The 25,522-nt window shown below is 48.9% G+C and overlaps 1 protein-coding gene and 1 long non-coding RNA gene across 5 annotated transcripts in view; both read right to left on the bottom strand.

Annotated features, from left to right (window-relative positions):
* LOC307211175 overlaps positions 1-25,522 on the bottom strand; it is a 205,471-nt gene that overhangs the window by 22,146 nt on the left and 157,803 nt on the right. The gene's annotated exons all lie outside the window — the stretch shown is intronic.
* Positions 1-25,522, bottom strand: part of RAB37 (RAB37, member RAS oncogene family) — a 78,384-nt gene that overhangs the window by 19,055 nt on the left and 33,807 nt on the right. For 2 of the 4 annotated variants that reach the window (XM_079967487.1, XM_079967484.1), the window contains exon 2: positions 25,099-25,209. In XM_079967487.1, coding sequence (XP_079823613.1) covers positions 25,099-25,209 — 111 coding nt within the window. Of the gene's footprint in view, positions 1-6,069; positions 6,872-25,098; positions 25,210-25,522 lie in introns of those variants that run through there. The other 2 variants (XM_079967485.1, XM_079967486.1) reach the window with 2 other exon arrangements.

Here is a 25,522-nt window from a genome sequence, read left to right as displayed (position 1 = left end):
AAAAACTTAATCTTCACTCTTGTGTTAGCTCCCCCATCAGACTTCTCCGGGTCAGCCTTACAATGTTGACAGTGGCTATTCCTCAACATGGGACACATGCAACAGAATGCTGTCAGCTCCTTGAAACCTGTTTGCTTCCCTCCTGCCTTAATGCTACTGCTATCCATTCTTAAGGAAATCAGCCCCGAGTGCTCACTGGAAGAACAGATCCTGAAGCTGAGGCTCCAATACTTTGGCCACCTCATGAGAAGAGAAGACTCCCTGGAAAAGACCCTGAAGTTGGGAAAGATTGAGGGCACAAGGAAAAGGGGACGACAGAGGACGAGATGGTTGGACAGTGTTCTTGAAGCTACAAACATGAGTTTGACCAAACTGTGGGAGGCAGTGGAAGACAGGAGTGCCTGGTGTGCTCTGGTCCATGGGGTCACGAAGAGTCGGACACAACTAAACGACTAAACCACAACAACAAAGCTTGCAAGCGATGGTCTGGGGCTTTATGATCAAGCCATGGTCCCTCTGGGTTCACTGTAGGAGGCAGTATGGCTCTAAATACCATCTGCTGGGAGTGACAGGTGGGCAGAGTGCTGTTGCATTTAGGACTAACTTCTGGGCTTCTCACAAGCATCTGGAAGACCACTTTGAGAAGAGGATGTTGCGCTAGATGTACATTGCCCTGATCTAACAGGATCTTCTCATGACCTCCCAAGAGGTCCTAAGAAGTCTTCCTACCTTCCATGCTGTCTCAAGAACTGTGCATTGGGACGTGTAATCTTCTGCCTGTAGGCGAGCAATCTTGAGGGGCACCAAGCCCACAGTTCTCTGGAGTTCCAGGCCTCTCTTGCACATTTGTAATCATCTCTTCTTTCTCAGGATGACTAGAAGGTTATAAACCCTCTTCCCTGACTGGTTGCCCTCATTTCCATGACTTCTACTACTTTGCCACTGTTTCCCCTCTCCTGACCAAGAGAGATGGTCTGGCCTGGAGCCACTCCAGCTGCCAGCTGTTACTGCAACTGCTTATTCTACGGGCAGAACACTTTGTCTCATTATATTCAAGCTGCAAGCCACATGCTCCAGTTTCTGCCTTTGCTCAGCCATCTATCCATCTTAGGGATACAGGAGATCTTTGGTTCAATACCTGGAATCTCTTGGTAGGGCTGGGTCCTGCAGACCCACTTCCAGTCACTGTAGACCAGGACTTCCAAAACTTGGGTCCCCAGCTGTTTTTGGACTACAACTCCCACCACCCCTAGCTAGCAGGACCAGTAGTCAGGGATGATAGGAATTGTAGTCCAAAAACAGCTGAAGACCCAAGTTGGGGAAACTCTTCTGTACTGAGCTAAAGGCAGCTCCCTATTTTCTTTATATTCACCCTCTGGAAAGTCTTTAGGAAACTTCTTTTACAGAGATAGAACCAAATATGAACAACCGATGCAGCTGTGCAGGGCCACATGTTTAACTTTGGTTTTGAATATTCTGCATTTTTTTATCGCAGACAACAAGGCTGTGTGAGGCTTACCTCCATATAAACTGTCCATAGGACCCAATATTTTGGGGTGGACAGTTTACCCAAGACATATCTGTGATTTCAAAGAAATTCCCTACTAGGGTCAGTGCTGCTGCTCCTACTACACTCCTAGGGTTTGTTCATTGCCTTAAGCAAGCAAGATTTCCCCCATCATGAGCAAACACAGTCTCTGTAAGCTCCAAGCCTTTGTAAACCCCTCACGTAATCTGCAATGGCCCAGCTAGAAAACAGCATCTGCATCTCAGGTCTTCTTTGGCTGGAGCCAGATTTGTCATTGATATATATGAGCAGGCTGTGATTAGGGTCTCAAGTCTGTTTACAGCAAATAGTCCCTTCGCTCTCTTCCCCTTTGTCTGTAGAATGTCCCCTAAAAGTCACTGTGGCTATAAATGCACATAGGCTCCACCAGGGCTCACAGAGGCTCCACTATGGCTTGAGGATCTCCCAGATAAACACCTGAGAGGTACCATTACAGCACTTTACCCAGGTGATACGTGTCATGAGCTAACTCTGTTTGATCTGGGACTAGCCCCCCCCCCCAAGCCGCCTCACCCATGTTGCCAGATAGCTGAGCAAACACGCAAGCCAGCATTCACTCCTCCTAAGCAAACAGACCTCAGCTTAGAAGTCCTGGTTTTGTTGGCAGCTCTGGGTCCATTTTCTACACTGGGGAGAGGAAGGTGTTATCTGAGCTGTTTCTGAGAAACAAAGAGGAGTCTTCCTTGTGGCATCTTTAAAACTTATTTCCCAAGGGGGGTAGCTGGCTAGTCTGATGAAGCAGAAGCAGAAGCAGAAGAAGAAGAAGAAGAGGAGGAGGAGGAGGAGGAGGAGAACAGAAAAAAGTATTGTCTCTCCTTAAAGACTAACAAATTTTATTATGGCATAATGGGCTGCAGTCCATGAAAGCTTATGCTATAATAAAATCTGTTAGTTTTTAAAGTGACACAAAACTCTCTGTTGTTAAAGACTGATAGTGATAATATCATCATCATCATCACCACCACCACTTTTCTTCCACAGGGTTCAAAGAGGCATACAAAGTTCTCCTCCTTCCTGTTTCATCCTCTCAACAACCTTGTGAAGTAGGCTAGCCAGCCTTTCTCAACCTGTGGGTCCCCAGACGTTGTTGAACTACAACTCCCATTACCCCAGCTAGCAAGGCCAGAGCTCAGGGATGATGGGAGTTGTAGTCCAACAACATCTGGGGACCCACAGGTTGAGAACTGCTGAGCTAGACTGAGAGACAGTGCCTGGCCCAAGGTTCCTCACTTTCACGTCTGAGTGGGGATTTGAACCCAGGTCTTCCCAGGTCCTACTGCACCACCCTATCGTAAGCTTTCATGGACTACAGCCCAGTTTTCATTGCGTTCCCAATGTAACAAACAAGAGGTGCACCCCCCCACCCTACCCCGGAATGTGTCCTTTGAAAAATGTTGATCAGCAAGTGCTTATCCCCCTATAAAGAATGGTTCTGCCAGTCTACTCTGAGATAACAGCAATCTCTTTTCTGTCACTAGGAGACAAGCCTACGATCAGATATGTCAGCAGCCCTTGCAGGAAAAGCAAACAATGAGGTCAAGACTTTTGAAGTGTCTTCCGAGCTGCTCCTATTCCAAATGGATACAGCCCCGTTCCCCAAGGCACAGATTTCCACCATGAGTTAAAAAGTAGGAGGCCTGCTTCACATTTACACATTGCAGAATCTATGAGGAAGACTTGTCCTTGGGGGAGCCAAACCCATGGGGAGCCAAAGAGGGAAAACCACCCGAAAGGTTTGAGGTCACTAGCGTGTGGGTTGGTGTAGCTCAGTGCGAACCAGAGAGTTTCAAGGAAGTTCAGAGGTTGCCTGAAGTAGAAGCCAGGAAATGGCAAGAGGCAATGCAGAAGGAAATGAGCTCAATGGAGTCTCTAAGTGTGTTCTCCATCATGACACTACCAACAGGCAAGCAGGCTGTGAGCAGCCACTGGGTTTACCGTCTTAAACCCACAGCAACTGGAGAACCACAGTACAAGGCTAGACTGGTAGCCAGAGGGTTCACGCAGCCAATACATCAGCACATGCTGTGTTTTACTCTGCTACAGTCCGGAGAAGCTGAGAGGCAGCAGACGTGTACCGGACCTCATATACTCCACAAAACCCCTTCCGTTTTTATGCTTATTGGAAGGAAGCAAGTCCCAGAGCACCAACTTGTGCAGAGAAGGATGTATGCAGAGAGTTGGGTTGGAAGCTGTCATCATTTTGCTGTCTCTGTAACACAGGGGTCGCCAGTTTGGTGCCTGTGGGCATACATGTGCTTGCAGAGGCCTTTCCTGGTGCCCACAGTGCCCCCCTCCATTAGACTTGAAAGAAGCAATAGGTTGTGGTGCATGTCTGGTTGCAGTGTGTGGTTCTTCAGCTTGCAAATGTGCAAATACCTGTAGAAGGTCAGGGAGATGGGAATCTGGGTGAGTGTTGGGGTTTGCATTGTCAGGCATCTGCCAGGGCCTGACAATGGATCCTCCAGGGATCCTTGACCTTGCTTCTACTCCTTTGTGCCACGGCCTGTTCGGCTGCCCTCTCCAAGCAAGTGAGCAGCAACAGCAGCAAGTCACTGGCCATGAGAAGTGATCACACAGAATCAAAGAACTGCAGAGTTGGGACTGTGTGGATCAGTGGAGAAGCCCAGCCAGATGGACGGGGTACTAGCCCAACCCCTGCGACCCAGGATTATTATTATTTTGCCCAAGCTGGGGTTCAAACACACAACCCTGAGATTAAGAGTCGCATGCTCTACAGACTGAGCTATCCCATGAAGTGGCTCTTTGCATGGCTCCCACTACTGGTGGGACTGGTGGGGCAGGAGACAGGGCAACAGTGAGACTAAGGAGACAGCTGGCAGGTAGTGCCTTGACTGGGTGTAAGAAGGCAGCCAGGCAGGTGGGGAGCAGGTGGGAATGACCTCCGCATTCAAAAGAGCTCCAGCTTACTAGAGGCTCACCCGAATCCCCAGATGACAGAAGACCTGGGCCTTGCCAGGCTTGCAAGGCAGGCTATTCATCAGCCTTCCAATGCTACCGTTTTTCATAATGAGAGTGGCTTGTCAGTGGCATCCTGTGAAGGTGAAAAGACAGAACTTCCATTCCCCCCGTTAGCTCTTCATGGTTCAAAGCTGGCTTTGTACGAAATTGACAGCAAAGACCAAGCTGGACACCTGCAAAGAACTCCTTGGAAAGCCACACTGAAAAGCTTTGACCAGCGCCCGAATCTGCTACCAGAGTATACAGCTGGCTCTGATTATTTCTGTTAGCAGTGTTCCTCAACTGGGTGCTGGGATGAGGAAAGCTAATCTACAGTTAACTACAGCGGCTAAAGAGCTCAGCAGTTTACCCCAGTGACCTCGCAGGGAGCATGTTCTCTTCATCACTGCAGCAGAGAGGTTTCCCAGAGCTCACACCCCTGGGCTGGGGAGAGCCATGAAAAAGCTGCATTTGAGGAAGCTAACCCCTTTGCCGTGCATAAAGCTTTCTCTCTCTCTGCTTTCATTCTGAGAGATGCGTCTCCTGACCCACCTCCCCACAAAGCCCACTTTTAGCAGCTTCCTCTGAGTGCGGTTTGAATAGGAACTGCTCTGTTGAAGGAAAGGAGAACACTGCATTGCTGTGTCAGGGAGATTCATTTTAAGTTGCTCAAGAACGAGAAGCTGACAAGCACCCCAACCTATAAACAACCTGCTATGATGTCTAAATGGAGACAGGGTTTCGCCTCAGTCAGAGACTGGCAAGGCCTCTGCAATCAAGGCTTAGAAGCCTAGAAACCAACCAGTGGCTGTTTTCAGTGTCATTTGCAAGCTCAGCCACCTTTGCTGACAGAGTGGTGGAAGTCGGGTGACAGGCTTCCAGGCTGGAAAAGCAGCACCTGTTGAACTTCTGCCACCTGTGCAGGTGTTACAACTTTTAGCAGGCAAAAGGTACAGGAGCTAGGGTACTCCTTTGTGCAGACTGGCAGTTGATTCTTACTGGCAGTGGAGCAGAGTTCTCCCTCATCCACCTGAGGGCAGCAGGACAGGCCATGTAGCTCAAACAGCACTGCCTGCTCTCTGCCCTATAGCATCTAGACCTGAGGCAGCCACCTCACTGGAGATCCTAAAGTCACCGCTTCGTTTTTAGAATGCAGGAAGCAGAGTGCCTTTGAGCACATGCAAATTTACTTTCCTGGTCCCCAAATGGCTACAAGCAACCTCCACACATCTGGGATGTCTTTCTAAGCAGGGCTGAGTCCCTTCGGCACCTTTCACTTTAGAAGCTGGCGGGGGGGGGGCAAGAAAGGCCCCCCACTCTTTGCCCAGGGATGCTGGCAGAGTGGGACCCAGGCAGGAGAGTTTCAGAGCTGGAACGGACCAGTGAATAGAGGAAACTTAAAACTACGTCCCGGAGAGAGTGGGCACGCCATGTGCGCCACTACGAAGGCGGTGGAGCCCCCCTCCCCTCCGGCAGCCCCCTCCCCTTCCCTCCCCGCCACACCCACTCGCGCCCCCTGGCGCCCAACCCGAGCAGGCTCCGACCTTGCCGGCGACGTCGTAACTCCCGCCCAGGGAAGCGGCTTTTCTCAACAGCGGAGGCGCGGGGGTCCCGTTGCGCGCGGGAGGGGCGCCTGCCCCGTTGCTGATCATGGTGGCTTCAGTCCCCGGCCGGGCAGCGAGCAGGAACTACCTGCGAGAGGCTGGCCAGCTCCGGCCACGCTGCTTGTGCTGCTGCTGCCGCCGCCGCCGCCGCCGCCCCTCCCCGGCTGCCCGCAGAACCGCCCCTTTCCAAGCCCCGAAGTGGCGGCCGTTGCGCGCAGGAAGGAACCGACGGGGCGAGTTCCAAAGCGGCTCACGGGACAGGGCCGGAGCCTTCACCCCGCCCAAGGCCTGCCGTCGTAGGATTTACTAACTTTACGCACACGTTTTGTCTACCTCCCTTGTTAAGGACCGGGCAGCGGGGTAACTGCTGAGAGTGGCTCGGGGAGACGCCCCCTTTCCCACGCTTCTTTCCAAATAGACCCCGTGAGTGGGAACTCTACGGACCTAGGGTCATTCCTGGCCCTTGAATTCTGCATCACCAAGAATGATTGGAATAAGCATCACTGTCTGGCACACTTGCTAAAGATCCAAAGTTCCCGAGCAACTGGATCCTGAGATTGAATGTGTTGGGTGATTCCCCATTCTAAGATCAATTGATTTCCGTGAAACTAAGCAGCATTTAAAACACAAAGCCTCTTCCATCTAAAATCCACAGAGGCACATCTTTTCCATCAGTTTGACCTCTGATCTCTACGGATTTTTTATTTTAAAGACTTTGGTTACATGCAGCATGACATTTAAACAATATCTGAGAAAGAGTAAATTTGATTCCAAATGAATTCTCAGATTTCATTCAAATCTTCTCTAATCTGAGGAAATCCAGTAACAGAACAAAGTGTGTGTGTTTCTGGAACTGCCAGGAATTCCTTGCTCAATTTGCACAGCAGTAAGGGATCGCCTTACCTAAACAACATCCTTATCTAACATCTCTTAAGTGAAGTTCTTTTCTTTGTACAAAATCATGCTCATAGGAATTGCGGAACACAAGGCCTCTGGCTAGAGCTAAAGGCATTTTATTCTACCCAAATATGACCAAATCTGCAGCTGGTGGAAATCAATTCTAGATTTATGATCAGAACAACCCCTTTATTCCCCTCCCCATCCTCACCAGGCTGACTGAGAAGAAGATTCCTTGGGTGGAAATTGCTTTATATTTTCAGATCCCTGGGATTAAACAGAAACTGGAGATTGCCTGAGACAACTCTGGGGCAACAGGTCTCCAGAAAACTCTTTTATTAAACCTGTTAACCATTTTGTAGTTCCTTGGAAAAGAACATGATAAAATGCTTGCAGTGTAATAAAATAAGATGAATATGAAAATAGTCAATGCACCAAAAGAGACATAATTCAGCTCTGTGAGGTCACAAAATCATGAAAGGTGCTAAGTCATGAAAGAGTTTTACTGCTCCCTGGGAATTTTGTGGGTGGGTCAGTAATGGATCATTTCTCCCCAGTGTTTGTTCTGTTGTTTCAGCTGCTCTAACAATGTCTACATTAAAGAGGAAATAGTGGCTTGCCAGTAGCATGCTATTGCCTTTTTGTCAAATAAGAACCCCGTCTTTACCTGTACAGTGGTACCTTGGATTACATACGCTTCAGGTTACAGACTCTGCTAACCCAGAAATATTACCTTGGGTTAAGAACTTTGCTTCAGGATGAGAACAGAAATCCTGCTCTGGCGGCACGGCAGCAGCAGGAGGCCCCATTAGCTAAAGTGGTGTTTCAGGCTAAGAACAGTTTCAGATTAAGAACGGACCTCCGGAACGAATTAAGTACTTAACCCAAGGTACCACTGTATCTATTTATGTATTGATTTTCTCAGTTCTCATTCATGATATGCAGATGCTTCAATTTTTGATACAGCCAGAGAAGGAAGGGAGCTACATACAAATACTGAAAGCTTTAACTTTCTTTCCAATAAAATAAAAAAAATACTTTTAAAATATTAATTTAAAATCTGCACATGTTTCATTGAAATGATAGAATATGCAAGCGCCACATTCCTTCCATGGGAATTTTCAAATTATGGTTTTATCACGTTTGTGTACTTGCCCTTCTTCCAAGGAACTCAGTTTTATACATAAGGCAGTTCCATGTTACCCACTCAACTGCTCCGTATGAAAAAGTGAGTGACTCATCCTGTTAACTGAGTGAATATTTAAACAGAGGTCTCCTCTGTCAAACTCTAATGCTTTGTTCATCATACCAACCTGGCCCCTAGTTTGGCAATTCAATGAATGCCCCAACCATCTTAACTCCCACAGAGGACATACAGAGAGAATAGCATTTTCTTTCCTATATTGGAGAATCCTATATTGAGCTAAGTGGCCACGGGTGGCTAACCGGTGATCCTCAAGCTATTGTTGGACTCCAACTCAAATCATGGCCAATGGTTAGTCATCTGTAGCCCACAGTATCTGGAGGGCAGTCAGTTAGCCACCTCTGCCATAGGCAGATCCACATGGACTATGTATTTTGTACCATTGTTCTTATGAAACTCCACCCTTACTCTTAAAGGGACAGCAACCAGGAGGAGATCATCTTCTTTGAGAACTACTAGGTTAAGTAGTAGACAAGCTTCAACTGTACCTCCCACCAAGAGGCTGATGAAAGATCAAAAACTCTGGAGCGTGTATTATTTTTAAATACTATTACTTTAAAATAAAATAGTGTTATTTTTAAAAACAACAACCTTCAATCCTATTTCTCTCTCCAAACAGACTCAAGACAGGTAACAAACAGTAAAACAAACAGGATAAAAACAAACATAATCCCTTTTTAAAAAAACTCTAACACATACCCAAATTAATAAGTCAACAGTATACTTAACTAATAATTCTGTCAGTTGCAGTTCCGCCTCTCAACCTCCTCTATACTAAAAGGGCAACAATGAGACTAAGGTGGAAGCAGAGAAGCCAGGGCAACCCCCTGGACTGGTTGTAAGGCAGGTAGCCTTGGAGAAGTTTAGACTTAGGTGGGTGGGGCAGTGCCTCACTGGCAAATTGGGCCCTATTGGCAACTCTGTGGGTTTCCAAGCGATATCATTCTGGCGTTCTTAGAGCTGCCTATATTTGGTTTTTCAGATTAAAGTTTTGCAAACACATATCCAACATACAACATAAAAACAAGATTCCAAATAATCACCTGGACTTCCCTCCTCCCCTTTGTGGGTCCTATTTTTAGCCATTTCCTCCTGCAACTTTTATATTATAATAATCCAAAACTCTTACATCTTCATTATGTCCAAAATTCACAATTAAACGACAGTGGTACCTCGGGTTACAGATGTTTCAGGTTACAGACGCTTCAGGTTACAGACTCCACTAACCCAGAAATTGTACCTTGGGTTAAGAACTTTGCTTCAGGATAAGAACAGAAATCATGTGGCGGCAGCGGGAGACCCTATTAGCTAAAGTGGTGCTTCAGGTTAAGAACAGTTTCAGGTTAAGAACGGACCTCCAGAACGAATTAAGTACTTAACCCGAGGTACCACTGTACAAGTGTTATTCCAATCCTACTAACAATTTTAGCTGTTTACAATGGTTCTTAAGATAAATTATAAGTTTCCCCCACTCCTTAGGGAGAAGAACATGCCCTTCTACTAGTTCCAAGATTATTGCAGAGCTCCTGTGAAGTAGCCCCACACTTAATCTCATGTTTGACTAGGAATCAGAACCCATACATAGTTCTCTAAAACCAGATCAGCTTAGACTTGTTTGCAGATCTGCCTCCTAACAATTTAGATCTTGTTGTGCAAATGAGAAGTTGCAACGCAGAAGGTCCCGTTGGGTTTCTTAGGTTATGTGACTGTCAAAAGTAAATCCATTTAAATAAATAAATAAGCAGGGAGAAACTATGTGCAGTTCAAAGTGACAGTGCCCTCCTATACGTCTCCTCAGAAGGAAGTCCCACCGGGTTCAATGGGCCTTACTCTCATGTAGGAATGCAGTTTAAGGTTTTTTTCCTAAGTGTGCAGCAATGCCCTGTCCTTTATCCAGAAAGTAAATGGTGCGTGGAAACATAAGGAGATGGCACACACAGATATGTTCCATTCACTCATTTATTTACTTATTTTTGCTTGTCCGAGCTACTCTCCAGGTCTCCAAGACCTTATATTTAGCCCTGATTCCCCACTACCCTTCACTAGAAGAACCTGTATTTCTGGTCTCTGTACCAATGCCGCAGAAAATATTCGAGAAATGTAAAATTCATCAGATCAGGAAAACTGAATGTAGATTATAGTTCCTTTGGCACGGGGTGTTTGAAACACCCAAAATGAGTGAAGGCTTCTCATAGGCGTTTCGCAAGTGGCAATGATGAAGGAATCCACAATGCAGAGAAAAATCTATGGTCTTCGCACTGAGCCTGCAAATTGTTTTCTTGCAGTTTCATGAGAGAATAGTAACTTTCTGCTCCTGAAACCTGTGCAGCCAAGCAGGTGCTGAGTTTTGCCCAAAGGCTTCGTAACCCTGATACGGAGTATGGCAAAACTCTTTCCTTTGCAGGGCAGGACAGCTGAAAGTGAGAAGGTACAAGGAGTAACATTTTCTCTTTGCCAGTTCAAGGCATCGGGGTTGAAGGCCACATGAGGTTACCAATGGCTCCTAGCCATGATGGCTTGGCTCTGCCCCTACAGTTCAAGGCAGTAATGCTTCTGAATATCAGTTGCTAGAAACCACAGTGAGGGGGTGTCTTTGTGCACAAATCCTGCTTGTGGGTTTCCCGCTTGAAGGAGCGTCTCCACCCCATCGTTCTGCCCGGACACTGAGGTCCAGTGCCGAGGGCCTTCTGGCGGTTCCCTCACTGCAAGAAGTCAAGTTACAGGGAACCAGGCAGAGGGCCTTCTCGGTAGTGGCACCTGCCCTGTGGAACGCCCTCCCACCAGATGTCAAAGAGGAAAACAACTACCAGACTTTGAGAAGACATCTGAAGGCAGCCCTGTTTAGGGAAGCTTTGAATGTTTAATAGGTTATTGTATTTTAATATTCTGTTGGAAGCCACCCAGAGTGGCTGGGGAAACCCAGCCAGATGGGCAGGGTATAAATAATAAATTATTATTATTATTATTATTATTATTATTATTATTATTATTACAGGCATCTGGTTGGCACTGTAACCACATGGGCTATTGGACTGATCCAGCAGGCTCTTGATGCACCATGACTGGAAGGGGACGGGTTTTCTTCTTTGCCTTAGGCGGTAAAATGTCTCGGGCTGGCTCAGGATTGTGAACAAATTAAATTGCGATTCTTGACATAGGAACTCAATGGTTCTGGAATGTGGCTCAGGACTGAATATGGATAAATGGCAAAGAGCTGCCCTTAAGAAAGAGTTTTTTATTTTATTCCCCCCCACTAGATATCCTTTATGAGAGCAAGCAGCCGGTGTTTAAAATTCCACCAAGCCCTCTCCCCTAGTATTTATTTGGTTTAGCTGTTGAAAGATCTTTAGTGTGGTTTTCCAAGTAGCTATTAACAACAACAACAATTTCTTTATACCCCGCCCATCTGGCTAGGTTTCCTCAGCCACTCTGGGCAGCTACCAACAGAATATTAAAATACAATAGTCCATCAAACATTCAAAGCTTCCCTAAACAGGGCTGCCTTCAGATGTCTTCTAAAAGTCTGGTAGTTGTTTTCCTCTTTGACATCTGGTGGGAGGGCGTTCCACAGGGCAGGTGCCACCACCGAGAAGGCCCTCTTTTCCATTACATGCATCTCCTTCTCCCCATCTTATCTCCACAACAACCCTGGGAGGAAGGCTAGGCTGAGAGGATACAACTGGCCCAAGAGCGCCTATGGCGCAACTCTAATTAATATTAGGAAGCTTCTTGGCTTACAACAAATGGGGTGAGCCATGGGAGTCTTCTAGCTGTGTCAGATAAAAAGGGAAATTGCCTTCATGGTAAAAGAAACCTCTAAGAGCCCTGCCAACTTCATTTTTAATTGTGCTTTAAAAAAACCCACAGATTTAATCTCTTGCAGGCGTGGGGAGTGAAAGCGTGGCAGTGAGCATTTTGAATTATAGGCATGTTTAGAACAAACGCTGCTAAGACCAGTAAATATTTAAGGAAAAAACATTCTGTACTGCTGAAAGCTTCCTTGACAGTACAGTGCCTTTTATTCCAGAGACGTGTGATTTATTAGATTTTGGGGCTTGTGGGTTGGCTCATTGCCTTTTTACTGGCTGAAAAACACTTATTTTTATTTTACCGCCTGCTCTCTACAATCAGCAAGAGAGGCTCTTTTCTGTGTCCCACATAGTGTGGATGGTAGCAAGGGACAGGCTGATTTTATTTTATTCTTTGAATATTTTGAATATTTTAAATAGTTGCTTTCAATTGTTTTTACCAATAATTTTATCGTTTTATTCTTTTTTGTAAACCACTTTTTTTAAAAAAACAATCAAGCGGTGTATAAATTTTATGAAATGAATGAATGAATGAATAATACCTTCAAACAAGTTGAAAACGCAATTCTCAAGATCAAACCTTTTTTGCCTAAAAGTGCCACAAGGGGGCAGGCTTGCGCTTCAGAGCTTCTCAGAATTTATCCAGTACTGCATATTTTGATAGCCAGTACTGCATATTTTGATAGCCAACTCATTCTGGGAGCAGGGAACCTCATGTAAGCCAAACATCCTCCTCCTCACACTAGAGGAAGATATCAGCAGCCTTGGGGGAAGTCTAAGGTTTGCAGAGTTTACTAAAACAAATTAGAGGCAAAAACGCCCCAATGACAGCTGAACATGTTTAGTAGCTGCTGAACAATGACTAATTGGGGCTGGAAGGAAAACCTGGGGGATGGGGGGGGGGGGTTAAGAAAATTAAATGGAGTTTTCCTGAAAAGGGCACAGTTGGCTGGCATCCTGAAAAGGAGCACTCCACACATTTTCTTCCAGGTCCTGTGTGTTTGTTGACTATCTCAAATAGCAGCACTTCTGCAGAAATGAGTCATGGTCCTTTAAAAAGTAACAAATTAATCAATTCAATTAATAGTGACAACAGTTTTTGCATTCTACCATAACTTTTTCCAAAAATGTTCTTCCACAGGGGAAAAATATTTTTGCCCAAATCACCCCTCCCTCTAGCAAGCAATCTAATGGTACATTTGTTGCAAATTACTCTGCTGATTTCATTCCCTTCACTCAGCCAGAAAGGGGAAAGGTCTCTTCTTTGTTAGGTAAAGGTAAAGGGACCCCTGACCGTTAGGTCCAGTCGTGGCCGACTCTGGGGTTGTGGCGCTCATCTTGCTTTATTGGCCGAGGGAGCCGGCGTACAGCTTCCGGGTCATGCGGCCAGCATGACTAAGCCGCTTCTGGTGAACTAGAACAGCACACAGAAACACCGTTTACCTTCCCACCAGAGCGGTACCTATTTATCTACTTGCACTTTGACGTGCTTTCGAACTGCTAGGTTGGCAAGAGCAGGGATCGAGCAACGGGAGCTCACCCCGTTGCGGGGATTCGAACCGCCAACCTTCTGATTGGCAAGCCCTAGGCTCTGTGGTTTAACCCACAGCGCCACCCGCGTCCTCCTCTCCTTTGTTACTTTTCATCAAACAGTAAGACAAGCAGTGGGTAAAGGTTATGAGATAGCCATTTATAATTAACAATCCTGGAGTGACTCCCGTGACCATATCAAACAAGAAAATACGACACATACCATATTTGGAATCTGGGTGACCATAACAGAAGAAATCACCTACAAGTGGATTGTGAACATGGAACATTTACACCATTATGGGAAGTGGTGCCAGGGATGGTGGCCTTCAACACATAGGCCCAAAAAGCAGTTCCCCCTGGCCTGGTGCCTTCCAGATGTTTTGGACCACATCTCCCATCAGCCTCAGTCAGCGTAGCCAACGGTCAAGGATGGAGGGACATGCAGCCCAAAACATCTGGATGGAAGGACACCAGGAAATGCTACTCATGTCATGTCACACATGCCCCTGGTTTTTTAAGAGGCCTTCTTCTAAAAACTGTGGGATAGGAGAGCCTACAGTTATGAGGGATTTCACAGCAGTGGTGTAACTTGGGTTGCTAGCACCCGGGGCTGGGAGGGAGGGAAACAGAGTACACATGCACATTCAACTATCTAACAGCATCCGCATCACCCAGGAGATTGCAACCAGGAGATAATAAAAGAATAGTTGTTCCGTTGTCTGGAAATGTCACTTCCTGGTTTGCATGAAGAAGCTGTTTTCAACGGAGCCCAGCGATGTTATTGAGGCAGCACCAGGTGTTGAAACTTTCCACCCCTAACCATTTTTGGCGCCCCTGTGGCCCTACCCCACGCTATGCCACTGTTTCCCAGAGCAACACAAGAAGTGCCACCATCGTGGGCTGTAGAAGAGGAAGGTTACAGACCTGGCTGGTGTGCTGTGCTGTGCAGGGTGCCTCTGGGATGGGGCGATGTTTGCTCACAAGCAGCCGATGGAGCCCAAGGCTGAGTGGAATCCATCCAGGCAGGAGAGAAGGAAAGGCAGGAAGCAAAAGGCACGGACAAGGCGAGGAGGCAGGGCAAGGCAAGGCAAGGCAGGCAGGCAAGCTAGGACCACAAGGCAGGAACACGGTGTGAGCAGCGGTTAAGCAGGACTCCTCAAAGGGCCAAGGGCTACCAGGAGATAGCAGGAAGCTGACACATGACTTGACTCTAGCCAATCAGGGGCAGAGGGAGATGGCCCTCCGTCGCCCTTTCCTTCTCTGTCTCCCAATTCTTTCCCCCCAAGCCAGACCCAAGTGGTGACACATAGAGCAGCCGTGTTCTGGCCTAGGAAATGTTTGGCCTTTTCCTCAAGTCCTCTCCTGGGTCTGATGCCTGCCATGAAGGGCCACTGTACCTGTCACTCAGTGGCAAAAGATAATAATAATAATAAATTTTATTCATACCCCACCCTCCCCAGCCAAGACCAGGCTCAGAGGACCTAACACCAGGTGTAAAAACAACTGATTAAAATTCAACTCAAAAACAAGATTTAAATAAGATCAAAAGATGAAAGCCATTTATGTGCAACTAAGTGTGTGTGTGTGTGTGTGTGTGTGCGCGCACATCCAAAAAATGTACCTAGCTATGAGGGCCCAGGTACATCTCTGTGGTTGTTTCATTCCTTGCTCATGGTAAATGGGTCATCTGGCTCATTTGGAATAAAAAATTTATTTATTTATTTATTTATTTATTTATTTATTTATTTATTTCCCTGCCCATTTGGCTGGGTTTCCCCAGCACCTCTGGGTGCCTTCCAACACATATAAAAACATAATAAATTGTCAAGCATTAAAAACTGTGGGGTGTTTTTAATGTCTCTTTAAAAAAAAATATTAATGATAGGCAGGCCTCAGATTGTCTTCTTCTCCCCTAGGGGTCTCTTCGGAAAGTGAACTGCCTTGAGTAGTGGATGGTTCAGTAGTTCAGACTTTGAAAAGCCTAAGCTTACAGACCTCCCAAGTGTCCCTATTTTCCAGGGACAGTCCGGGATTTACAAAAGCCACCCCGGTTTCTGTTTTGATATTGGAATGTCCCACTTTCCCTTAGGACATCCTTCTTTTCATTGGGTAAATGTTGGAGGGTATGATAGGACGTCCCTATATTCATCGGAGACATGTTGGAGGGCCTGGAGTTATGAAACCACTGAGTCAAGGAGATATGTACTGTATTTTTCGCCCTATAGGACACACTTTTTCCCCTCCAAAAATGAAGGGGAAATGTGTGTGCGTCCTATGGGGTGAATGCAGGCTTTCGCTGAAGCATGGAGAGCCCCACCGCCAGCCCCGCAAGCTCGGGGGACAGCGGGGAGGTGCAACGTCTCCCGACGTGGTTTGGATGCTGGCGGCGGGCTTCCGCTGCCCCAGCCCTGCATGCTCCCAGAGCAGGCTTCGCGCAGCTCTCCGCAAGCTGTGGGAGCCCGGCGCGACTTCGCCCCAGCCCCGCGCCTGGGGAAAAATAATAATTTCCCCCCCTTAATCCCCCCCCCCAAATCTAGGTGTGTCCTATGGGCCGGTGCGTCCTATAGGGCGAAAAATACGGTAACTATACAACCTTCAAAAGACATCTGAAGACAGCCATGTCCTGGAAAGTTTTTTTTTTAATGTTCAAAGTTTTAATACATTTTTACATATGTTGGTAGCTGCCCTGAGTGACTGGGGCAATCCAGTCAGATGGGTGGGATATAATAATAGTAATAATAATAATAATAATAATAATAATAATAATAGAATAAAGTAAAGGTAAAGAGACCCCTGACCATTAGGTCCAGTCGTGACCGACTCTGGGGGTACGACGCTCATCTCGCTTTATTGGCTGAGGGAGCCGGTGTACAGCTTCCGGGTCATGTGGTCAGCATGACTAAGCCGCTTCTGGTGAACCAGAGCAGCGCACAGAAACGCCGTTTACCTTCCCACCGGAGCGGAACCTCTTTATCTACTTGCACTTTTGACGTGCTTTCGAACTGCTAGGTTGGCAGGAGCTGGGACCGAGCAACAGGAGCTCAACCCATCATGGGGATTCGAACCGCCAACCTTCTGATCACCAAGTCCTAGGCTCTGTGGTTTAACCCACAGTGCCACCCGTGTCCCTAATAATAGAATAGGACATCCCTATTTTTATCAGAGAAATGTTGGAGCTTATCCTGCCGGTTTTAGAGTTGGTCACTCATCCTTCTCAGACAGGTTGACAGGAGGGAGATTTTTGTGCGTGCACACACACACACACACACACGGAAACAACATATAAAGCAGGTCACAGGGTGGTTGTTGTGCATCATGGGTGCCTGGGGTGAAGACACATTCCAGCTATCCACACATTTCAGGGTGGGAAGCAATGGCTGGCAAAGGGGCATAAATGTGCCTTCTGCCCTGTTTATCCCAGTCACTGGCAGAGCTTTGCATACGTCAGCACTGCTCTTATCACTTAGTTTTGCTAGGTGTGTTATTAAAGAACACCTTGTGTGTGGGACACGCCATCGCGGCTCAGACATGGTGTTGCTGCAAGATACCAAACAATGAAAAACAACGACGAGGGTGCTTTTTTGGGGGGGAGGCATGGCCTGTACTGAATACATCGTGGCAGGAGCAGAAATAAGGCAATTAGGAAACCATTTAGCAAAAATAATATGTACTTGAGGGGGCTTACACATGGCATGTGCATAAAAATCCAGGCTGCTGCTTCCGTTAAGGAAAAGGAGATTTACAAGGGGGCAATTTTTTGTAGATGTTTCTGCATGTGTGTGTGTGTGTGAGAGAGAAAGTGGAACAATTTTTAGCTGCTTAATGGAACTTCCCTTCCCTTCTCACCCGCACTTCCTTTGAATTTCCTCCAGACAGCTGGGGGGTTGGGTAGGGTGGCTGAGCAGGGGAAGGAGGCGGCGCTCCATTGCGCACAAGTGGAAGTTGTTCCATGCATGTAATGACTTAAAGGAAGGTAAAGGGACCCCTGACCGTTAGGTCCAGTCGTGGCCGACTCTGGGGTTGCGGTGCTCATCTCGCTTTACTGACCGAGGGAGCTTCCGGGTTATGTGGCCAGTATGACTAAGCCGCTTCTGGCGAACCACAGCAGCACACGGAAACGCCGTTTACCTTCCCGCCAGAGCGGTACCTATTTATCTACTTGCACTTCGTGCTTTCAAACTGCTAGGTGGGCAGGAGCAGGGACCGAGCAACAGGAGCTCACCCTGTCGCGGGGATTCAAACCACCGACCTTCTGATCGGCAAGCACTAGGCTCAGTGGTTTAGACCACAGCGCCACCTGCGGCCCTATTTAATGACTTGGTCAGATACAACCCCCAGTTCCTGTTCCCCCAACACACAGAGGGCTGTTTGTCTTCTTGTGGGGCTCCAGGTAGATATTTGCAGGGGTAAATATGCACCTGGGGGGGTGCATATTGGGGGGGAAGCAGTTTGCGGGTGGCAATTGCAGTGGGAAAGGGCTGGGCAATGGGTAGGGTTAAGCAGCCCTTTCAGCAGTAGAAGTATCCATCGAAAGTTTCCTTAGGTCTGAGACTGAATGGCCTTCCTTTCACCTATTCTCTGGCAAGAGACCTTGAAATATACTCAGAGTCGCAAAGTGATTTCATGCTCTTTATTCAGCTCATAGTGGTGAGGAGGAATGGAAGTCCCCTCGAAGTATCTGCTTTATATACATTATTTACACAATGGGCTGCACATGATTGGCTAATTCCGGAATTCTACTGTAAGCCAATCAGGTTGTGGATTCACTTCAATCTGGAGCATGACTGGGTGGTTCCTGCCAACCAATCATACTGCTGCATTGTTCTAGGACCAATCAGACTGCTGCATTCTGAATCCTATTGTTCTAGGACCAATCAGACTGCTGCCTTTTGGATCCTATTGTTCTAGGACCAATCAAACTGCTGCAGTTTGGATCCTATTTGACTCAGTACATAACACCCCTCCCCTCTAAGTTCCAGTCCTGCCCGGGAGGTCGCATTCATAGTCCTCAAGGTACGCTGGCGGCCTACGTGTGCGTTGCGGCCTGGGGTGTTCCCTGGTCCGGGGTTCAGGTTCTGGCTCGTGTTCCAAGGATGCTGGCTGTGATGGGGCTGTTTGGTCTGGCGCAACCGGCTCGCTCAGTCGTGGTTCTGGTTCCGGTGTCCTTTCAGCCTCACGGGTCCTCTCTGTATTTACTGATTCTGCCTCTCCTGCTGGCCCCTGCTGCTCTATGGGCCTCACTGCCCCACTGTTCCCTTGGGACTCCTCTGACCTGTCCTCCTCCTCCTGGTTTTCTCCCGGGAATCGTCGGCGTATCTGGTCGCAGTGGCGGCGCCAGCATTGCCCCCCATCTGTTAGCACCTCGTACGACACGGGGCCAGTGACCCTGGTGACTGTGGCGGGTACCCATGCAGGGCCTGCCCCAAAATTCTTTGCGTACACTGGGTCCTGGGCCTCGAAGGTCCGGGGGTTCCTGCCTTCCCCCACCACTACCTCATCCTGAGCTCTATCGGGGTGAAGGCGGTCCAATCTGATTGCAAGGCGCCGACCCATTAGTAGTTCAGCGGGGCTCCTGCCAGTTGTTGAGCTGGGGGTGCTGTGCTGTGCTAGAAGGAATGTGGCAAGGCGGTACTCCCAATCCCCTTGCGTCATGCGGCGAAGGGTTTCCTTGGTGGTCCGCACCATGCGTTCTGCTTGGCCATTGGTGGCAGGGTGGAATGGCGCCGAACGGATGTGGCGGATGGCGTTCTGCGCTGTGAAGGTTTGGAATTCTCCTGACGTAAATGCAGTCCCGTTGTCTGAGACGAGAGTGTCAGGGAGCCCGTGGGTAGCAAACAGCCTGCGTAGTACCCGGATGGCTGCGGACGTAGAAGTGGACGGTACCAGTGCGACTTCCAGCCATTTGGTGTAGGAGTCCACCACTATGAAGAATGTTTTCCCCTGAAAGGGGCCAGCGAAGTCCACATGCAGTCGTGACCATGGTGCTCGGGCGGACTCCCAGGACTGGACTGGGGCCCTTGGGGGATCTGGGCGGGATTCTTGGCAGGCCTGGCAGTGTTTGACCCAGGCCTCTATCTCTCCGTCAATCCCCGGCCACCACACATAACTCCTGGCAAGGGCCTTCATTCTTACTACCCCAGGGTGTGTCTCGTGTAGGGCTGTGAGGACCCTTTTTCGGAGGGGCTGGGGAACAACGACCCTGCTTCCCCATAACAGGCACCCCTTGTGGGCCGACAGTTCATGTTTGCGGGTTGTGTAGCCGGCGAATTCTGGCCCGGGGCTGCTGCTGGGCCATCCCCTCCACACCCAGTCCAGGACCCGGGAGATGACCCTATCTTTCTTGGAATGGTGTGCAACTTCTTGTGCCTGAATGGGGCGGTCAGGAAGCAGCTCCAGGCTCATAACCTCTTGTGCAGGTGCTGGGTCAGGGCCTGTTTCCGGTAGTGGCAGCCTGCTGAGGGCGTCCGCATGGCCCATCGCCTTCCCAGGGCGGTGAATCAGTGCATACTGGTAGCTGGTAAGGAAAATTGACCACCTGAGGACGCGAGGAGACAGCACTTGGGGGGTCTGCTTTTCGGGGGCAAACAAGCCAAGCAACGGTTTGTGGTCAGTCACCACGGTGAAGGGCCGCCCGTACAAGAAATCATGGAATTTTTTAACTCCCTTCACGATTGCCAGACCCTCCTTGTCAATTTGTGAGTAGTTCCGCTCAGTTGCGTTGAGTGTCTGGGAAAAGTATGCCACCGGTACCTCTCTTCCATCTGGGAGTTGGTGTCCCAGGACAGCGCCAATGCCATAGGGTGAGGCGTCGCATGCTAGCACCACCGGCAGCCTCTCGTCAAAGTGTGCCAAGACCGAGTTTGAGACAAGCAAGTCCTTGACTGCCTGGAATGCGGCCTCCTGGCGCTGGCCCCACACCCAAGGGGCCCGCTTGTCCAGGAGTCTGTGTAGGGGCTCCGCTACCGCCGCCTTGTGGGGAAGGAAGGAATGGTAAAAGTTCAATAGTCCCAAGAAGGCCTGAAGTTCAGTCTTGTTCTTGGGCGCTGGGGCATCACAAATGGCCCGTACCTTGTCCCCAGTCGGGTGGACCCCTTCTGCGTCCACCATAAATCCCAGAAAGTCCACCTGGGGCACTCCTAGTAGACATTTTTCCCGCTTCACCTTGAGACCTGCTGTCTGGAAACGGTGCAGAACGGTGCGGAGGCGGTCCTCAAACTCCTCTGGTGTGGGCCCGGCAATCAACACATCATCGAAGAAGGGGGTGACGCCAGGAATCCCTTTAAGGAGAGAGTCCATTAGATTCTGGAATATGCCTGGTGCCACGCTGACACCGAATTGCAGCCGCTTTACCCTGAATGCTCCTCTGTGCGTCACAATCGTCTGTGCCTCTGCTGTGGCCTCATCTACTGGCAGCTGTTGATATGCTTGGGCCAAGTCCAGCTTGCCAAAAATTTTCGACCCAGCCAGGGTGGCAAGGACATGGCTGACCACTGGCACTGGGTATGCATGGGCCGTGAGGGCCTTGTTTATAGTACATTTGTAGTCTGCGCAGATGCGGACTGAACCATTAGGCTTGACAGGTGTGACGATTGGGGTTTCCCAGGGGGCATTAGGCACCGGTTCCAGCACTCCTTGCTCCATGAGCCGGTCCAATTCCTCATCTATACGGGGTTTCAGGGCGAACGGGACCCGGCGGGCCTTGAGCCTGACCGGTCGTACTGCGGGGTCAAGCTGTAGAGCAATGGGGGGGCCCGTATACTGTCCCAATTTCCCATCGAAAACCCCCGGAAATTCCTTGCATATGGCGTCCACGTCCACTTGTAAGCTAGTGTGGTTCACCCCGGTGACAGCTAGCCCCAGTGGTCCAAACCATGACAATCCCAGTAGGCTAATGTAGGGGCCCTTGACCACAAGTAAGTCCAGTTGCCGCGTCCGCCCTCGGTATTGCACCCTGAAGGTCCCCACCCCCATTGTGGGGACCTTACGTTTCTGGAAGTCCCGGAGGGTGAATGGGGCCGGCCTGAGTTTGGGACCCCCAGTAGGACACAGTTTCCTTAAGGTCCTTGCCGAGATTATGGATAGAGTTGAACCCGTGTCAAGCTCCATGCGGCATGGGGCCCCCTCTATCTGTACCTCTACATAAATTTTTTCTACGTTGGGGTGGGGCAACTGGTATACCTGGAAGTCCGTGAGCTCCGTCGAGTTGCCTTGGTGCGTTGGGCCCCGGGACCTGGGGTTCTTGGATTGGTCATCTGATGCCTGGCATCGGGTGGGCCGAGCCCGACACACCCGGGCGATGTGTCCCACTTTTCTGCACTGCCTGCACTCTGCGTTGCGGAAACGGCAGGTCCTCCTCTCGTGACTTTCTCCACAGCTTGCGCAGTTCCCTCCTTCTCGTCGAGGCAGCTGTGGTATGTGGGCTGCTTGAGTGCGCTGCTGTACTCGGTGCACCTCCTCCCTGTCAGATCCTGAGTCGTCGGTGAGGTCTTCGTGGTGGACCCTCGGTTGGGATGGCTGGCTCGGCCGTGCCTCTTGCGTCGACCTCTCGGCAGCTTCCGTTGCCAGGGCCTCCTCCAGAGCGACCTGGAACGTTAGGTTCTTCTTAGCGTAGAGGCGTCGTTGCAGCTTCTCATCCCTCAGGCCACCGACGAGGCGGTCACGAAGCATGTTCTCCAGCTCTGAGAAGTTGCAGAACCGGGCGGCTTGGCGGAGAGAGGTCACAAACCCAGTTATGGTTTCCCCAGGGGCTTGCCGCTTTGCATAGAAGGCATTTCGACGAGCTACCACTGAGGGCTGTGGCGAAAAGTGCCCCTTCAGCTGTTCCATTATTGTTTTGTATGGAACAGTAGCAACGTCTTCAGGCGCAAGGAGAGCCCGGGCGATTTCAAATGTCTCCTCTCCGCAAACGCTGAAGAATATTGCCCTCTTCTTGGCGTCTTCTTCATCGGTGACCCCTTTGGCTTCTAGGAGGAAGGTGAAACGGGAGGCGTACGCTTCCCAGTCTCCGGATGCTGGGTTGAACGGCGAGAAGCTGCTGTCGGTTGCCATTCTGAGTTCCTTGTGTCCCGGAGCTGAAGCCTGGATACACGGTGCGAGGCAGCGGTGCGGCAGGTGGCGGTGCTGCGGTGCTGTGTGTGGCAGTCAGCTCAGCGGGATCCCACCTTCGTCGCCAGTGAAATATACTCAGAGTCGCAAAGTGATTTCATGCTCTTTATTCAGCTCATAGTGGTGAGGAGGAATGGAAGTCCCCTCGAAGTATCTGCTTTATATACATTATTTACACAATGGGCTGCACATGATTGGCTAATTCCGGAATTCTACTGTAAGCCAATCAGGTTGTGGATTCACTTCAATCTGGAGCATGACTGGGTGGTTCCTGCCAACCAATCATACTGCTGCATTGTTCTAGGACCAATCAGACTGCTGCATTCTGAATCCTATTGTTCTAGGACCAATCAGACTGCTGCCTTTTGGATCCTATTGTTCTAGGACCAATCAAACTGCTGCAGTTTGGATCCTATTTGACTCAGTACATAACAGACCTCCTCTTTTAGGGGAAGGGTCACAGCTCAGTGGCAGAGCATCCGCTCTGGATGCAGAAGGTCCCAGGTCGAATCCTGGCATCTCTAAATAGGACTGGGAGAGATTCCTGCCTAATTTGCTAGACAGCTGCTGTCAGTCCATCTGCAATACTGAGCGTGAGAGACCAATGGCTCAGTATAAAGCAGCTTCCTCTGTCCTCTGCTGCTGGGCTCCATTTCTCTCTCTGTAATTTTACACAGACGATGCCAGAGCGAGGGCTAAAGACCCATCTGTCCACCCAGGCATTTGTGAGGGTTTGTGAGTGGTATCTGACTGGTCTGCTATGGATTATAATGCATGCCATTGTATTTTCATGTGCTGATTTTATTGGAATGGCATTGCACGTATTGCTTTGTTGTGTGCCTCCCTAGTATTACTGATGAGGAGTGGTACAGAAACATTTTCAATAAATAAACACACACACAAATTTTAAATAAACAAGTGTTTGTGTGTGTGTGTGTTGGTGCCTAAGGCAGAAAATGTATCTGATGCTCTCAATGGTAAACATATAATAACAGACAAAATAATTGACAATGTGCTGCACTTTGGTGGTACTACACACACACACACACACACACACACACACACACACCCTTGCATAGCAATAAGGCAAGTGGAAGTCCTATCAGTGCTAATTCTTTTTCTTCTGTTTCATTAGTAGTGGCTGACGATGGATAGGGGAAGAATTGGACAGAAACTTTCCAATGTTTATTACTGTCCTTTCCATGGGGTCAACTACCTGTGCTGAGATTGGGTTAATCTAGGCTGTGTGCTCTGACTGGCTGGCAGCTTGGAAGGACTCCTCCTCCATGTTTCTAATGGATCTAGGAAGAGCCTCATGAGGCACCAACTTCATCAGCTGCAGTGGTGGCAACAGGGGTGAGAGGAAAGGAATGGAGAAAAGGAAGGATAATAGCAGGAACAGCACAGGATTCTAGGACTGGGTGAGGGATGGTGTAGAGAACCAGACACTTCTGTCCAGGACAGCCATAGATTTGGTATGCTGAGCAGGTTCTGGGTCCTACCACTAACTTCTGTTGGTACAACTCCCATCATCCCTGGCCACTGACCCTTCTGGCTGAGGCTATTGGGAAGTGGAGTCTAATAATACCCATAAAAGGTAAAGGAGCCCTGACAGTTAAGTCCAGTCGCGGACGACTCTGGGATTGCGGCGCTCATCTCGCTTTACTGGCCAAGGGAGCTGGCGTTTGTCCGCAAACAGATTTTCCAGGTCCTGTGGCCAGCATGACTAAGCCGCTTTTGGTGAAACCAGAGCAGCACATAGAAATGCTGTTTACCTTCCCACCGGAGCGGTACCTATTTATCTACTTGCACTTTGACGTGCTTTCGAACTGCTAGGTTGGCAGGAGCAGGGACCGAGCAACGGGAGCTCACCCTGATGCGGGGATTCAAACCGCCCATCTTCCAATCGGCAAGCCCTAGGCTCTGTGGTTTAACCCACAGCTCTGTGGTTTAACCCATAGGACCACAGATTTCTCACCCCCAATGTAGTGATATCTGGAACCCCATAAATAGGTGTAACATCCTGGTGTTTAGGCCAGTTTCCTGATGATGCAGTCTTCGATTTAATTTGCTACCACCATCTGCTGGGCTTCATTGCACAGAAAGCCAGATGTCAGTACTTGTACAGTGGTACCTCGGGTTACATACGCTTCAGGTTACAGACTCCGCTAACCCAGAAATAGTGCTTCAGGTTAAGAACTTTGCTTCAGGATGAGAACAGAAATCGTGCTCTGGCAGCGCGGCAGCAGCAGGATGCCCCATTAGCTAAAGCAGTGCTTCAGGTTAAGAACAGTTTCAGGTTAAGTACAGACCTCTGTAACAAATTAAGTACTTAACCCGAGGTACCACTGTATAGTAAAGGTCTGCCCTCATGTAAGTAACCATTCTCAAACATGCCTAGAGTAGCCAAGTGGCCCTTACGGTAAATCCGATGCCCACAGTTGCAGAAAAGGAGCCTGGTATGAACTTGCCCTGGTCAAACTGAACCAGCAGTGATGTCTTCCCAACTCCGCTGTCTCCAACCAGGATAGTCTGTGGGAATCAGACCAAAAAAAATCAGGTTAGCATCCGAATTAAAAGGGCCGAGGCCCCATTTCTCTGTTCTCAGTGTACAAATGCTGGCAGCAGATTAATTGGTAACTTTGTAATACTGGAGAGACGTGGTTAGACATGGGTTTGAGAGTATGACACCCACAGGAATATTTCAGGGGGAGAAGCAAAGTAAATACAGCCGTACCTTGGTTTTCGAACAGCTTAGTTCTCGAACGCTTTGGCTCCCGAACGTCGCAAACCCAGAAGTGAGTGTTCCAGTTTGCGAACATTCTTTCGGAAGCCGAACGTCCGA

This window comes from Podarcis cretensis (assembly GCF_951804945.1).
Source record: "Podarcis cretensis genome assembly, chromosome: 2".
Lineage (NCBI taxonomy): Eukaryota > Metazoa > Chordata > Lepidosauria > Squamata > Lacertidae > Podarcis > Podarcis cretensis.
Note: the sequence above shows the minus strand (reverse complement) of the source record. Positions and strands in the feature narration are given on the sequence as shown.